At 38.4% G+C, this 15,854-nt stretch overlaps 1 protein-coding gene across 1 annotated transcript in view; it reads left to right on the forward strand.

Moving 5' to 3' along the window:
* Positions 1 to 15,034, forward strand: part of LPAR3 (lysophosphatidic acid receptor 3) — a 90,132-nt gene extending 75,098 nt beyond the window's left edge. The window contains exon 2 of the mRNA XM_006830999.1: positions 14,678 to 15,034. Coding sequence (XP_006831062.1) covers positions 14,678 to 15,006 — 329 coding nt within the window. The 3' untranslated portion in view covers positions 15,007 to 15,034. The remainder of the gene's footprint in view (positions 1 to 14,677) is intronic.
* The last annotated feature ends 820 nt before the right edge of the window (positions 15,035 to 15,854 follow it).

Below are 15,854 nucleotides of genomic sequence, written 5' to 3' on the forward strand. Positions count from 1 at the left end.
AAGCCTCCTTCACTGGGCAAGTTGTAGCCCTATTTTAGGTATTCCAGTCAGTTAAAGAGCTCTGGTAGCATAGTGGTTACAAATTGGGTTGTGAACCTCATAGTCAGCAGTTCGAAACTACCGGTTGCTCCACAGGAGAAAGATGAGGATTTCTGCTCCCATAAAGATTTACAGCCTCGGAAACCCTGTACAGGGTCGCTATGAGTCGGAACCGACTCCATGGCACATAACAACAATAACAATCAGTTAAAGGCTGAAGATGGACTTACAGGCTTTCTATGGTGATGTTTCTGGCTCATCCTTTCTCTCCCAAGAAAAGGTTTTCTTGCTAAAAGAAACATTCTATAATGGTTAACAGGGGTGGAAGAGAAGGGAGGATTTATTCATATGTTAACCTGGGTGATGGGAAGGCAGTATATAACAAGAGGGATGTTGACACAGGGAAGATGGAGGTACTGGGAGGCACAGGGAGGAGTGTAAGAGTTAAAGTGAATAGAGGTAAATACTGTTAACTGATGGAAGAGACTGCAATCATTGTAATGACATAAAGTGTATGATTTATTGAATGTGGCACTGATAATCTGCTCTGTAAACCTTCATTCAATTCACAATAAAAAGTTAAAAAAAAAAAGTCAGCCTTGAGCATTATGCTCTATTAAGAACTATCTATATAGGATAAAAGTGACAACAGCAATTCAAAAGATTAGCTAGGTAGGAACCTTAGGATGCAATAAGCTAATGTTCATGGGGAGTAACAACTCAGAAGTGAAGGTTAAGAATGGTTGCACAACTCAAATCCTATAACCAATGGCACTGAATTGTGTATGTAGAAGTGGTGGAATCGTTGTATGTTTTGCTGTGTGTATTTTCAATAACAACACCAAAATAAAATTAAAAAGTACTTGCAGATGGAGACACAGGACTTGAAGAAGAAAATGGACTGCAAGCCATGATACCAGGAGAAATGAATTGTTACTGGCTACTATTACTGAATGTTTTGAACAATAAATGGAATTTGATAAAAAGGAAGAAAAATGTGAAACAGATTTTAATTTCTTATTGGAAACCAGACTTGCTACATGCATCAAGACTGCAGGAACCCCTAAATCTATTCCCTGGAAACAACTTTTAAGCTCTGAACCTAAACTATCCTATGAAGTCATCTTTAAACTAAACAGTTGTTGCTGTTGTTAGGTGCCATCTAGCTGGTTCTGACTCATAATGACCCTGTGCACAACAGAAGGAAACACTACTCAGTCCTGTGCCATCCTCACAATTGTTGTTACACTTGACCCCATTGCTGCTGTCAAAATGTCAATCTCTATCTCTTTGGGGGTCTTCATCTTTTTCACTCAGCCCCCACTTCACCAAGCATGATATCCTTCTCCAGGGATTGGTCCCTTGTGATAATATGTCCAAAGTCTGAAAAGCAAAATCTCACCATCATTGCGTCCAAGGAGCATTCTGGCTTTATTTCTTCCAACACAGACCAGTTTGTTCTTTTGGCAGCTCATGCCACTTGCAGTATTCTCCAGCTCCATAACTCAATGCCTCAATTCTTCTATAGTCATCCTTATTTATTGTGCAACTTCCACATGCATACGAGGCAATTAAAAATACCCTGGCTAGAGTCAGGCACACGTTAATCTTCAAATTTATATCTTTACTCACTTTCAAGAGGTCTTAAGCAGCAAATTTGTCTAATGCAATACGTCATTTGATTTCCTAACTGCTTTTACTGTGAGTACTGATTGTGGACTCAAGCAAAATGAAGTCTTTTGACAACTTCTTCTCCATTAATCATGATGTTATTTATTGATTCATTGGTAAGGATTTGGGTCTTTTTGTTACATCGAGGTTCAACCCATACTGAAGTCTGTGCTCTTTGATCTTCATAAGTATTTTAAGTCCTCTTTGCTTTCAGCAAGCAAGGTTGTATCATCTGAGTCTTCCTCCAATCCTGAGTCATGTTCTTCTTCATATAATCCAGCTTCTGAGATTATTTGCTTCCCATACAGATTGAATAAGTTTGGTGAAAGACTGCAGCCCTGGCACATACCTTTCCTGATTCTAAACCATTCAGTATCTATTTTCAATGAATACCTCATAGCCTATGTACAGGTTCCTCATGAGCACAATCAAGTGTTCTGGGATACCAATTCTTTGTAATATTGTCCATAGCTTGTCATGATAAATAAAGTACATAAATTGGCTATGGATAAATAAATTGTCCATAGCCAATAAAGTACAACTAAACATCTTTCTGGTATTCTCTGCTTTCAGCCAAGATTCATCTGATGTCAACAATGACATCCCTAGTTTCACATCCTCTTCTGAATCCAGCTTGAGTTCTGACAGATCTCTATAGATGTACTGTTTCAGTCATTTAAAAATTATCTTCGGCAAAATTTGACTTGCTTGTGATAATAATGGTATGTTTCTCTGATTTCCACATTCCATTGGTTCACCTCTCTTTGGAATGGGCATTACTGTGGATCTCTTACAATTGATTGGCTAGATGAATGAGTGCGTCAGTGCTGCCATCAGTCTGTTGAAATATTCCCATCTGTATTCCCTCAACTCCTGGAGCCTTGTTATTTTCCAGTACCTTCAGTACAGCTTGACTTCTTCCTTCAGTACCATCAGTTCTTGATTATATACTACCTCTTAAAATGGTTGAACATTGACCATTTCTTTTTGAAAGTCACTCTGTGTATACCTTCCATCTTCTTTTGATGCTTTCTGTGTCATTCAGTATTTTCCCCATGTTGTTGTTAAGTGCCATCAAGGCAGTTCCAACTCCTCATGTATTGGTTTTCTGAGAAGCAGCTGGTGGGTTTGAACTGCCAAACTTGTGGTTTGTAGTCCAGTGCTTATCCTATAGCACCACATCAGGAGTTCCTAAATATTGTAAGTTGAGGCTTGAATATTTTCTTCAGTTCTTTCAATTTGAGAAAGGCTGAATGTGTTCTTCCTTTTTGGTTTTCTAACAAGTTTCAGAGTCTCTTCTAGCATTCGTTTTGGTCTTTTCTTTCTCCTTATCTTCTTAATGACTTTTTGCTTTTTTTCTGTATGATGTTCTCGATGTCATCCCACACCTCCTCTGGTCTTTGGTCATTAGTGTCTAATGCATCAAATGTATGGCTGAGATGGTCTCTAAACTCAATAATTTACCACATTAATAAAGAATGTTTGCCTGGAGCATCATACTCTTTTAAAGAATTTCTAGAAAGCGATCAAGTGGACAACAGTAATTCTAAGACACAGATGAGAATTTTAAGAGACAAAGTGTAAATCAATGGTGGTGAAACAGTATGGACAAAGACAGGGAAAGTGGATGCACAATGTAGAGTGTGTAACCATCATCAATGAACTGCACATAAAAACTGTTGAATGAGAAAGAAAAAAGTAACTTCCAGTGTAGTACAGTGTTTAAAAACTTCAATAGAGGCATTGGACCTGGGCTCAACCATTGACTTGTTGACTTTAGGACCTAGAGCAAACTATTGAGTTAATCTGAATGTCAAATTCTTTGTGTACAAGACTATAATAATAATATAGTGGCAACCCTGTAGGGCTGTGAATTGTAATGAGAAAGTCCATGTGAAGACATGACTGCACTGCCTGGCTCATAGCTCTCCAGAAATGTTAGAGCAAAATAATGCAGGTAACATGCTGAGTGTCAGGTAGATGGTGTAGGAGGTCAGTTCAATAGGAGTTGAGAGAAGGGAATGGAGAGATGGAAGAATTTTAATGAAGGAGGTAGAACATGAGCTAAACTTAGAAAAAGTAGGCCTTAGTTTAGGAAACGAGAAGGCATTCCTGGCAGGACTGAACCAGAGAAAAGTCCAGAGGAACAAGCACTGTGTATGCCTCATCTACAGACTAGTCTGCATTCTAGTGTTTGGACATTGGTTTATGCACGACATGTGCTCAAACCTTTTTCAAAATCCAGGTTTGATATATATACCTAGATGCTTACTTTCTCATATTAAATAATTATTCCTGTCCCCCACTCTCTTTTTCTGATTTTTTGTTAAGTCCCTTTTTAAAGTGTTCAAGGGCAAAGATAAGTTTGAGGACTGAGATGTGCCTAACCCAAGTCATGATATTTTCCATTGCTTCATATACATGTAAAAGTTGGGCAGTGAGTAAGGAAGATCATAGAAAAATTGTTGTATTTGAATTGTGGTGTTGGTGAGAATATTGCAAGTACTGCCAGAAAAACAAACACATCAACCCCACCAGTCACTCCGTGGGTGAAGGATGAGGCTTTCTGCACCCACAAAGATTTAAAGCCTTGGAAACCCTATGCAGGGTCACTATGAGTCAGTACCAACTTAACAGTACTTAACAACAACAACATACTTGGGAAAGATTTCAAAAGCCACTTCACCCTACCTGCCATTCATGAAGAATTCCTTCTCTTTTACATTTTGCACACTTTCAGGCTAGAGGAATGTCTGGGTCAAGGAAGGTGATTTGCACATGATCAACTGATTTCACCCTTAAAGAACGTCACTTATTTAAAAAGAAGCCTCACATCCATATTCTGCCTTTTCTTACCTTTCCATTTGGTTCAGAGTGACCTCTTGGAGTGGCCCAGGATAGCAATTCCTCTATGTGATGGCCTTTCAGGTTTTTGAGGACAGTTAGCACATGGTGTTTTTCCTTAACCTTTTCTTCTCCAGGAGAAAAATACCTGATTTCTTCTAGGTTTCACAGGTTCCCAGCTCTGGACCCACTCATGTTTGTTAATATCTGATTTTTCAACACAAAAAAAAGTGATTCAAACTTGGCATGGCACTTCTTTGATAGACCTTTGATAATCCTTGTTGTTGTTGTTAAGTGCCATTGAGTAAGTTCTGACTCTTGTTGTTGTTGTTGTTGTTAAGTACCGTCGAGTCAGTTCTGACTCATAGCGACCCTGTATAGGGTTTCCGAGGAGCAGCTGGTGAGCTTGAACCACCGACCTTGCAAATCAAATGGCTTTGCATTCTGGCACATTAACCCACAGCACCACACCAGGAGTCCTATTGTTTAGCTGCCATTAAATCAGAACCGACTTATAGCCACCCTGTGCACAACAGAATGAAACACCGCTCGGTCCAGCAGCAACCTCACAATTGTTGCTATGCTTGAGCCCATTACTGCTGCCACTGTGTCAGTCCATTTCACTGGGGGTCTTTCTCTTTTTCACTGATCCTACACTTTATCAAGCATGATGTCCTTCCCCAGGGACTGATCCCTCCTAATAATATGTCCAAAGTAGGAGAGATGAAGGCTGGCCATTCTGGCTTCTAAGGAGCATCCTGGTTGTACTTCTAACACAGATTTGTTTGTTCTTTTGGTGGTCCGTGGTACTTTTAATATTTTTCTCCAACACTGTAACTCAAATGCATGAATTCTTCTATGGTCTTCTTTATTCATTGTCCAATTTTCATATGCATATGAAGCTATTGAAAATACCATGACTTGGGTCAGGTACACCTTAGTCCTCAAACTGACATCTTTGCTCTTCAACACGTAAAAGAGGTCTTGTGCAGCAGATATGTCAATGCAATACATCATTTGATTTCTTATTTGCTGCTTCCATGAGTGTTGTCTTTGACAACTTCAGTCTTCTCTACACTTATTGTGATGTTGCTTATTGGTCCAGTGGTGAGGATTTTTTTTTTTTTTTTTTGCCTTTACATTGAGGTGCAACCCATATCAAAGGCTGTGATCTTTGATATTCATCAATAAGTATTTTAAGTCCTCTTCGTTTTCAGCAAGCAAGGTTGTATTATCTGCATATCACAAGTTATTAATGTGTCTTCCTCTAACTCTGATGCTATGTTTTTCTTCATATAATCCAGCTTCTTGAATTATTTGTTCAGCCTGAAGATTGAATAAGTATGGTGAAAGAATACAATCTGGTGCACACCTTTCCTAATTTTAAGTTATTCAGTGTTCCCTTGTTGTGTTTGAACAATTGCCTCTTGGTCCTTTTATACCTTCTTCATGAGCACAATTAATGAGGTCCTGAATACTCATTCTCGGCAGCATTGTCCATAGCTTGTTGTAGTTCACATAATCTAAAGACTTGCGTAGTCAATAAAATATAGGTAAACATCTTTCTGGTATTCTCTGCTTTTAGCCAAGATCCATCTGACGTCAGCAATTACATTCCTGTTTCCATTTCCTCATCTGAATCCAGCTTAATTCTCTGGCAGTTCCCTATCAATGTACTATTGTGGCCATTTTTAAATTGTCTTTAGCAAAATTGTACTTGCACGTGATAATATTAATATTGTATGATGATTTCCACACATTATATTGGGTCACTCCTCTTTGGAATGGGCATAAATTTGGATCTCTTGAATCAATTGGTCAGGTAGCTATCTTCCAGATTTCTTTGCATAGATGAGTGAGTGCCTCCAGTGCTGCATCAGTTTGTTGAAAGATTTTAATTTGTTTCCATCCATTTCTGGATTCACGGCCAAACCCTGTATAGGGTTCCAAGGAGCAGCTGATGGGTTTGAACTGCTGACATTATGGTTTGCAAGCCAATACTTACACTACAGCACCACACCAGGACTGCTAGAAGTTATCATAGTCTTGTCTTCATGCTCAGAAATGACCCATTCTGGAGTTATTGAAGGAGCCCTAGTACCACAGTGGTTAAGCACTCCGCTGCTAACTGAAAGTTTGGTAATTCCATCCAACTAGCCATTCTGCAGAAGAAAGATGTGGCAGTGAGCTTCCTTAAAGATTGCAGCCTTGAAAACCCTACGGGGCAGTTCTCCTCTGTACTATAGGTTTGCTATGACAGAACATACTCAGTGGCACACAACAGCAGCATTTATTGTAGATTAATAGGGGATTGACTGATATATATTTCACAGGATTCATTACTTTAAAAAATTAGGACAGTTACCCATTTGCATGTTTCTGTCAGTTCCCACATTCTTCAAAAATTTCTCCAAGATTGTACATTCCCAGGACCAAAACCATTTCTGAAATTTTGCACTCCTTTTATATACTTCTGTTTCCTTATTGGCCTTGTATCAAGCTGATGACATACAGCAAAAACTCCAAAAAGAATGAACTGCTATGTAAACTGTGCATCCATTCAGACATGTGTTTAGAGAGGACTTGGTGGGTGGAGTCACAAGTCGCGGAGCAGACGTGGCTCCTAGGACTCACTGCTGGGAAGTGTAAGAAGCAGCAGCAACAACCAGCATCGCTGACGCACCTGTTCTCTAGTGTAGCAGCTCAGTGTGTCTGAGTCCTTCTCAGAGAAGACTTGCTTTCCATGTGAACTCCAGCTTCCACAACCCTGAGCCCAAAAGAATTAGATGGATCCTGTCTACCATGGCCAACTGCTCTGAAAAGATCAAATTAGAAGGTTCTGGATAGAATGTGAGAAAAAATGTGGAATAAACTAAAAAAAAAAAACAAAAAAACACATTTACTGGTGGGATAGAGACTGGTGGAGCACCAAACACTATGGTTCTTAGTCACCCTTCAGGTCTGAAAATGAATTTGGCCTCCTGACTCAAGTTTCAGCCCAGAGCCGTAAAGGGAAGCACACACTCCTTAGAACAATCAACCATTTGCCATCAAAAGGGCAACATTTACCCAAGGACAAAATTCAGAAGGGTCAGGAAGGGAGGAGGGATGGAAACCGGAAATGTGGAGGAAGTGAGGTGGCATTGCAGGGATTGCAATCATTGGCATGCAATAAAATGTTTATGAATCATTGAATGGAAAACGGATTTATTCTTTAAACCTTTGCCCAATTCATAATAAATGTTTTTCTAAACTAATATTAAAATTAAAAACCTTGCCTTTAATTTTTTTCATCAGAAAACAGTATAAAGATAAGAGTTTTCTCTTCCTATCTCATGGAGTCCTGGTAAGGTTCTGTAGGAAAGCACTGGACCACAGGCTCGGTTTGAACGGCAAGGTCGGCAGTTCAAACTCACCAGCCACTCCTTGGAAACCTCAGAACCAATTCAATGGCACTTAACAACAATAACAAAATGTTGTGAAATGTTGATTGATTGTTGTTAAGTGCTGGTATGTTGCTTCTGACTCATAGCTACCCTATACAGGGTTTCTGAGGAGTGGCTGGTGGCTTTGAACTACCAACCCTGCAGTTAGCAGTCTGGTGCTTAAGCAACAAATTGAATAAATTATGCCATTTTCTGCAAAAGGAAAATATATATAAATGACTACATTATAATAAACTGGGCCTCCATTTGAAGATTTATTTTAAATGTTTAGGTCTCTTGACTAATCCAAACTAGAGTTTCATGCTGGGAAAGAAAATTTTTATAATTAAAGAAAAATCTCATTTAAAAAAGGGTAATTTCTAGGGAACATATAAAGCAATTCACTTTTACCGTTTTTATGTGTGGTGAAATATGTAATTCAAACAAAATTATATAATATATATGTAGCATTTTTGGTTTTGTTTTATTCTTTCTCCTTTCTTCCCTTTCCATTCCTTTGAATTTTATTCTTTCAATCTCTACTTTTGTTTTCCTTCTTTTCTTCTGTTTCTCATTTTCCCTCTTTTTTTCCCCATTTTGATCTTTCTTTACTGCTCTACCCTTTCTTTTCATCCTCTCTCTCTGGTTTTTTCAAAGTTTTTATTTTTCATCCTTTTATTTCCTCTCTTATTTATCTTTTCTGTAGTTCTATTTTCCTGTCCCTCTTCTCTCTTTTTAGTTATTCTTAAGTGTTTTTGTTTTTCTGTCTTCTTTTGTCTTTGTAGTTATTATATTATTTTTTCCTGGTTGCTGCCTGTTTTTATTTCTTTTTTATTACTTTCTCTCTGCATTGCTGGCTCATCTATTTATCCTGTTTCCTGTGTGTATGTAGTGGAGGGATTTTCTGTTTTCCCACCCAACATAATACAGCAACCATGCCCATAAAGCCCAGCCACAACCACACCCTCTGAAACTTCACCCACTGAGCAAGAGCCAGTACCAACTCTTGTACCACCTGATCAATGATAGACAGCAGCTAACACCAGCCAAGCTTACTCTAAACTGAGGTGCACAAACAGTGAACAACAGTGTACATGCTTCCATTTTCTTCCTATACCCACAGGAGACAGTTGATGACAGCCTAAGAACACATCAGCATACAATCATCAATGAAATACAAATATGAAAAATACAACAAACCCACAATGCCCTGGAGACAACAGACATAAAGAAACAAGAGAGAATAACTCAGAAAAGCTGTTTCTGAAGAAGAAAAAGTAATTGAACTAACTGAAAAATAATTCAAAAGAGTAGTATTTAGGTACCCTTAAAGGATTGACAGAAAGATCAAGGAGAACACAGAAGAAACTTTAGAAGAATTCAGGAAAACACTACAAGAACAAACAGACAAAATAGATGCAAATGTTGAGACAATACAAAACCTGAAATTAGAAATCTAGAAGATTAACACTAAGATTTCAGAAATAGACAATTTATTGAAAGGGCAAATAAGTAGATTCAAAGTAATGAAAGTCCAAGCTAGCTTGATACATTTTTCAATACTAATGTGCTAGAAAAACAATCAGAAAAAAGAATTTAAAAAATTGAAGCCTAAGAGTATGAAGAACAATTACTTTTGGGTAATCAGAATTCCAGAACAGGAAGAGACAATAAAAGCCCAGAGAAAAATGACCAAGAGTTGTTGGAAGAAAACTTCCCTATAATAATGAAAGATGAGAATATAAGCATACAAGAAGCCTAATGAACCCCAAATAGAATAGATCCCAAAAAGAAAATCACCAATATACATCATAATCAAAATTTCCAAAAACAATGTCAAGAAAAGAATCCTGAGAACGGCTTAGTAAAACTGAGAACCAATAAGACTAAGTTCTGATTTCTCAGCAGAAACCATGTGGGCAAGAAGGCAATGGGATAATATATGCAAAACTCTGAAAGGAAAAAATGGCCGACTAATAATCATATACCCAGCAAATCTGTCCCTCAAATATGGTGACGAAATTAGGACATTTCCTGATAAACAGAAATTAAAGGAATTTGTAATGACCAGACCAACTTTACAAAAAATGCTCAAATTCTTTGGACTGAGAACCAACAAAAGCAAACATTACCATGCATCACAACACCATCCAGAACTCAATTCATATAGAAAAGTATTTAAAGTATTTCAACAAACTGATGCACCACTGGAGGCACTCATTCATCTATTCCAAGAAATTTAGAAGAAAACAAAAGCAACAACAACAAAGTAAAGCAAACCTTGTTATATGCCGTGGAGTCGGTTCCAACTCATAGCGACCCTGTACATCTTTACGGGAGCAGAAAGCCTCATCTTTCTAGATTGAAAATAGAAAACCAGAGATGTCAGTTTATAATGAAGTCAACTACAAAGCAAAAAGAGGGAATAGTGTAGATACAGAACTTCCAAATGGCAAGGAAGTCAAGTAGATTTAACATAAAACAGACAGTTTTAAACAGGGAAACAAATTAATAAATTACAGGGTAGCCTCAAAGAAAAAGCCTGCACATCAAAATTTTTAAAAGAGGAAAATCATAAAGAGTTAGTAAGCATTATTGTTGTTGTTGTTGTTATATGCCATGGAGTCGGTCCCAATTCACAGTGCCCCTGTAAAGGGTTATCAAGGAGTGACTGTTGAGTTTGAACCACTGACCTTGCAATTCAAACCATTCTTGAGGTACAGTGCATTCTCCATACCAGGATTTCATTAGTACAACATAATGAGAATGAAAAGAAAATCCACAAACACAAATGAACTCAGCAGCATTGCAAAGAATCCAGAAGCACCACACACACACACAAAAATATCAAAATGACAGAAATAAATTCATACGTATTGATAATTACACTGAATATAAATGGATTAAATGCACCAGTATGGGTAAGAAAACAGGATCCTACAAGAGACACATCAAAAAGATGCAGACAGCCTAAATGCCCATTAATAGACGAATGGTTCAACAAACTTTGGTACATGCATACAATGGAATACTGCACAATGTTGAATAACTATGACTCTGTGAAACACCTCACAACATGGATGAACCTGGAGGACATTACTCTGAGTGAAATTAGTCAATCACAAAAGGACAAATATTGTATGAGATCCATGTTGTGAAAAGTTAAGAGAAGGTTTTCTTGATAAAAGAAACAATCTATGATGGTTATAGGGGGAAAGGGTTATGAGGGAGGGAAAATTATTCACCAGCTAGAGGATAGACACATGTTAACATGGATGACAGGGCAGGCAATATGCAACAAGAGAGGGAGGTTAGCAGAGTAAAGATGAAAGTAGTGGGAGACACAGGGAGGAATAAAGTAGATAACGTGAATAGAGGTAAATACTATTCACTATTGGTACCTGGATTGCAATGATTGTAATGAAACAAAATATATGATTTGTTGAGTATACTTTGTATATGCTTACCTTCTTGTATGCTTATCTTCACTTAATTCATAATTAAAAAAATAATATATATGTAGAATTTAATGAAATAGACTTAAAAAGATTAATACCCTTGAGCCTGCCACTCCATTTAAGAAAGAGCATTACCAATGTAACAATAAATTTTGTATTAATCATTTTCTTGCTTTTCCTTATGATTATAACACATGGATGTAACATTGAATATCAAATTGTTTGATTTGTCAATGTTTGCGTACCACAAGTTACATTGATTTTGATTATTGATATCTTTAGATTCATTTACAGCATCTTATTTTGTTCATTGTCCATATTTTTTCTGCCTCTTTTTTTGCCGTCTTTTGTATAGATATTTTCCCCCCTTTTCCTTTAGTTCCATTTTTTTCATTTCCACTGGTTTGGAATTATATACTCTACTAAATTTTGGCATAAGTATTTAGCAAAGTACAAAGCCAATCAATGTTTTTCCCTCTTTCCCATCAACACAGGGGCCTTGGAACATTCCCACTGGCGTTTCTTAAGAATTATAAAGTTTCACAGACTGGATTCTTCACATCAAAGTCAGGAGCTACAGTATTTGAAGTCTGGCTTGTTTAGTCCTTTCTTGACAACATAGTTCCCCTCTCTTGGGACTAGCCCTGAGAGTAAGAGTGTTACTTTTAGAAAAATGCAGTCCATTGGAGCTGGATGGAGATTATCTGTAGTAATGCTTTTAAAGCTTTTAAATTAAGTCCAATGATGGGAAGTACATTTGACCTCTTAACCAGTGCACACACAATTATAGTGTATAAAACTTCACGAAGCAATACTTTCCTTTGTACTCTGAGTTACTCTATTGTATTCTATTTAACTAAAAGGAATACTGTCTGAAACATTTATATTGATCGCATACTCACAAAAGGCCCTGATCCACACTTTGGAAAACCCAGACCTAGCCTATCATCCTCACTTTACAGTTTAGGAGACCGAAACCCAAAGCAATGACATGGCTTTTCCAGAACTGAACATTAAGTGGAAGAATTAAGACCCAGATCTCTAAGTCTAGTTCTTGATCTATATGTGTCAGCCAGATCAAACAGGCTGGAGGAAAAAGTGTAGCCAGTGATTAGCTGTAATTATGAAAAGGGTACTTAAACCCTCCTGATAACTCCTAGACATCTAACTCTGCTAGAAACAAAGGATCTTACAATGAGTCCATTTGGTGAACCCAACACAGGGTTGAACACCTTTTTACATTACCTCTGACTCTAGCTGCCATCTGGAAGGTAGAGATTATTATCCTATATATGAAGAAACAGGGTGTCAAAGAAGTAATTTCCCTATTATGTAGCTTAAAGATGAAGAACTAGGCATAGCTTTTTCTCCCAAAATTTATGGAGTTTCCTTATCACATAAACCCAACCTACAGCCATCGAGTTGATTTTGACTCTCAGCCACCCTATATGGGGTTTCCAAAGCGGTACATCTTTATGAGCACAGGAGGCCTCATCTTTCTTTCATGGAGCAGCTGGTGGGTTTGAACAGCTGATCTTTCAGTTAGCGGTCCAGTGCTTATCCTGAAGCACCACCAGGGCTCCTTTCACTACTCCTTAGTGCATTTTTATAATTCTTGATTTGTGTAATTTATGATTACATCTCTCAGAAGGGAAATGAAGCAACAAGAGGAATACTGTCCAGGATGAATTTTAACCAATAATAGTAAGGAGTTGGTGGTACCACTTACAGATTTACTTATTTATTCTGCCACCTGTCATTATATTAGCTTCCTGAGTACACAGTCTATGCCTTCTTCACTGCTAATACAGTTCCTGATAATAACGAATAGACACCTAATAGATAAACAAGTGTATTTAGAAATGACCAGGACTCTGTGAGAAAGTGATTACATCATAGTATAGAATCTGGTTACATAAAGACCAAGAGCATTGTTTCTGGAGAAAAAGCCTGAGTCCAAATTAAATGTTGCAGGGTCAGCAGTTCAAGCTCACTGGCTGCTCATTGGAAACTGTAGGGTTGACATGAGTTGGAACAGACGCAACAGTACTTAACAAGAAGAAGAAGCTATTATAACCTCAAATATGAGGGAGCTTCAAAATGTTCATGGAAAACAGAACTAAAAGATAATGACATTTCCCACAGACTTTTTAAAGACCCTTCATAGCGATTACAACTCACATTGATATGGTGCTTAGTAGAATCCATGCTACTAGTATAAACTCCTTGCTTTAGTATCTCAGAGAACTGAACTATGAGCTTCACTATCCTTTGCTTTTCTCCAGAAAGCTGAGGTAGAAGAGAAGTAACTTACCTATGATCACATAGTTGATAAGGGACATCTAATTTGAACTCAGGCTTATTGAATCTGTCTCATCTTTTAGGAAAAATGTCTGGAAGTTTAGAAGTAAGGTAGTTATGTTCAGTTATGGCTAGAGAATCAGAGACTATTGTATTGTTCACATGTGATTGGAAAGTCTACAAAGCACATATTTAACCATCTCATCATGAAAGAGATTTATTTCTAAAATTGTATTTATTGTTGTTGCTGTATAGGATTTCCGAGGAACAGATGGTGAGTTTGAACCACTGACTTTGTGGTTAGCAATCCAGTGGTTACCCTACAGCACCATACCAGGACCCCAGATATACATACATGAACATATACATGTATACATTGTTGCAATCTATCTCGTTGAGGGTCTTAGTAAAGCAAAGCCCAACAACAACAAGGTTGCTACGAGTTGACTCCCACTCATGGCAAACCCCATGTGTGTCAGAGGAGAACTGTACTCCGTAGGGTTGTCAGTGACTAATTTTTTCAGCAGTAATTCGCCAGTCCTTTCTTTCACGACACTTCTGGGTGAACTCCATCCTCTGATCTGTTAGCAGCCAAGCATGTTAATTGTCTGTACCACTCAGGGTCTCCTAATGCTTAGTAAAGGACGTTAATTGTCACTTCTTAGTTATAAGACACCTGAACTACTAGATAAGAAAATGAAATAAGCTGTGGTTTTTCATCATGGGAGGTTCCCAACTGTTTGCCTCTAACAGACCCAGATCTCAAACCTACAGGTGAAGTTTGCTTTGAAGTTGTTAAATTCTCATTGTCCCTCCCCATCACATCACTGATTAAAGGCATTAGGAAGGGGATGGGAGACAGGGAGGACTGGGACGAGGCTACCCATAACAAGTTGCCTGGGGTCTTAGCACCTGCTGTTGTTTTTTCTCCCTCTCCAGGGGCATTTGTTGTGTGCTGGACCCCCGGCCTGGTGGTCCTGCTGCTCGACGGCCTGAACTGCACCCAGTGCGGCGTGCAGTATGTGAAGCGGTGGTTCTTGCTGCTGGCGCTACTCAACTCCGTCATGAACCCCATCATCTACTCATACAAGGACGAGGAGATGTACAGCACTATGAAGAAGATGATCTGCTGCTTCTCACAGGAGAAGAACCCCGAGAGTCGTTCCTCCCGCATCCCATCCGGGGCCCTCAGCAGGAGCGACACGGGCAGCCAGTACATGGAAGATAGTATTAGTCAAGGCACAGTCTGCAATAAGGACAGTTCCTAAGCTGTGCACACTGCTCCTCCCACCCAGGCTCCCTCTGGGAATAGAGCTATTAAGAATGGTTACCTGTCTATAGCAAAGCCCATGCACGGTGTTACTTGAGGTCTGAAGCAGTCGTTGCTAGGTTACCTTCTTTTTTTTTTATTTTTTTTTTAACGCAGTTGTGAAGCATGGGCGATAAAGAGAGGACATAATGCATTTAGAAGAAACGTGGAGAAAGAGGGCAACAGCAAAATGAAGTCCTGCTTGTTCCTCTATGAACTGCTCTGAACATCTGCCTGCCCCGTGCTTTTCTGGGCCCTGGTATGCTCTTGTAACCATTCTCTGTGTCTCAAAGGATGCTGTTAAAGGGCTTAGGCCAAAATAAATCATAATATTACTTGAGCCACTTTATGTAGCTGCTTGTAAAGCTTATGTAGTTCTTTCTGCATGCATTAAAAATTTTTAAATGCTTCAGCACTATCTTTTCCTCAAAGAAACTATGGCTGGTAGCTAGATATTCAATAGGAATGTTAGAATAACAGATCAGTAAGGATTCCAAATGAAACCTGATTTGTAAGTGAAAGGACGTTCTGAGTAGCAAAGAATTATTTTAAAAGAACAGTAAAAAAGTTAAATGCCAAAAATATTTTTTGAACCAAAAACTACCTTGATGTGGTACTGTTGTTGTTGTTGTTGTTAAGTGCTGTTGAGTTGGTTCCAACTCATAGCAACCCTGTATAGGGTTTCCAAGGAGCGGCTGGAGAGCTTGAACTGTCGACCTTGCAGTTCAAAGCAGTCCAGTGTATTAACCCACAGCACCACACCATGTGTGTGTGTGTGTGTGTGTATATATATATATACGTATATAT

The sequence above is a fragment of the Chrysochloris asiatica genome, unplaced genomic scaffold, assembly GCF_000296735.1.
Source record: "Chrysochloris asiatica unplaced genomic scaffold, ChrAsi1.0 scaffold00002, whole genome shotgun sequence".
Lineage (NCBI taxonomy): Eukaryota > Metazoa > Chordata > Mammalia > Afrosoricida > Chrysochloridae > Chrysochloris > Chrysochloris asiatica.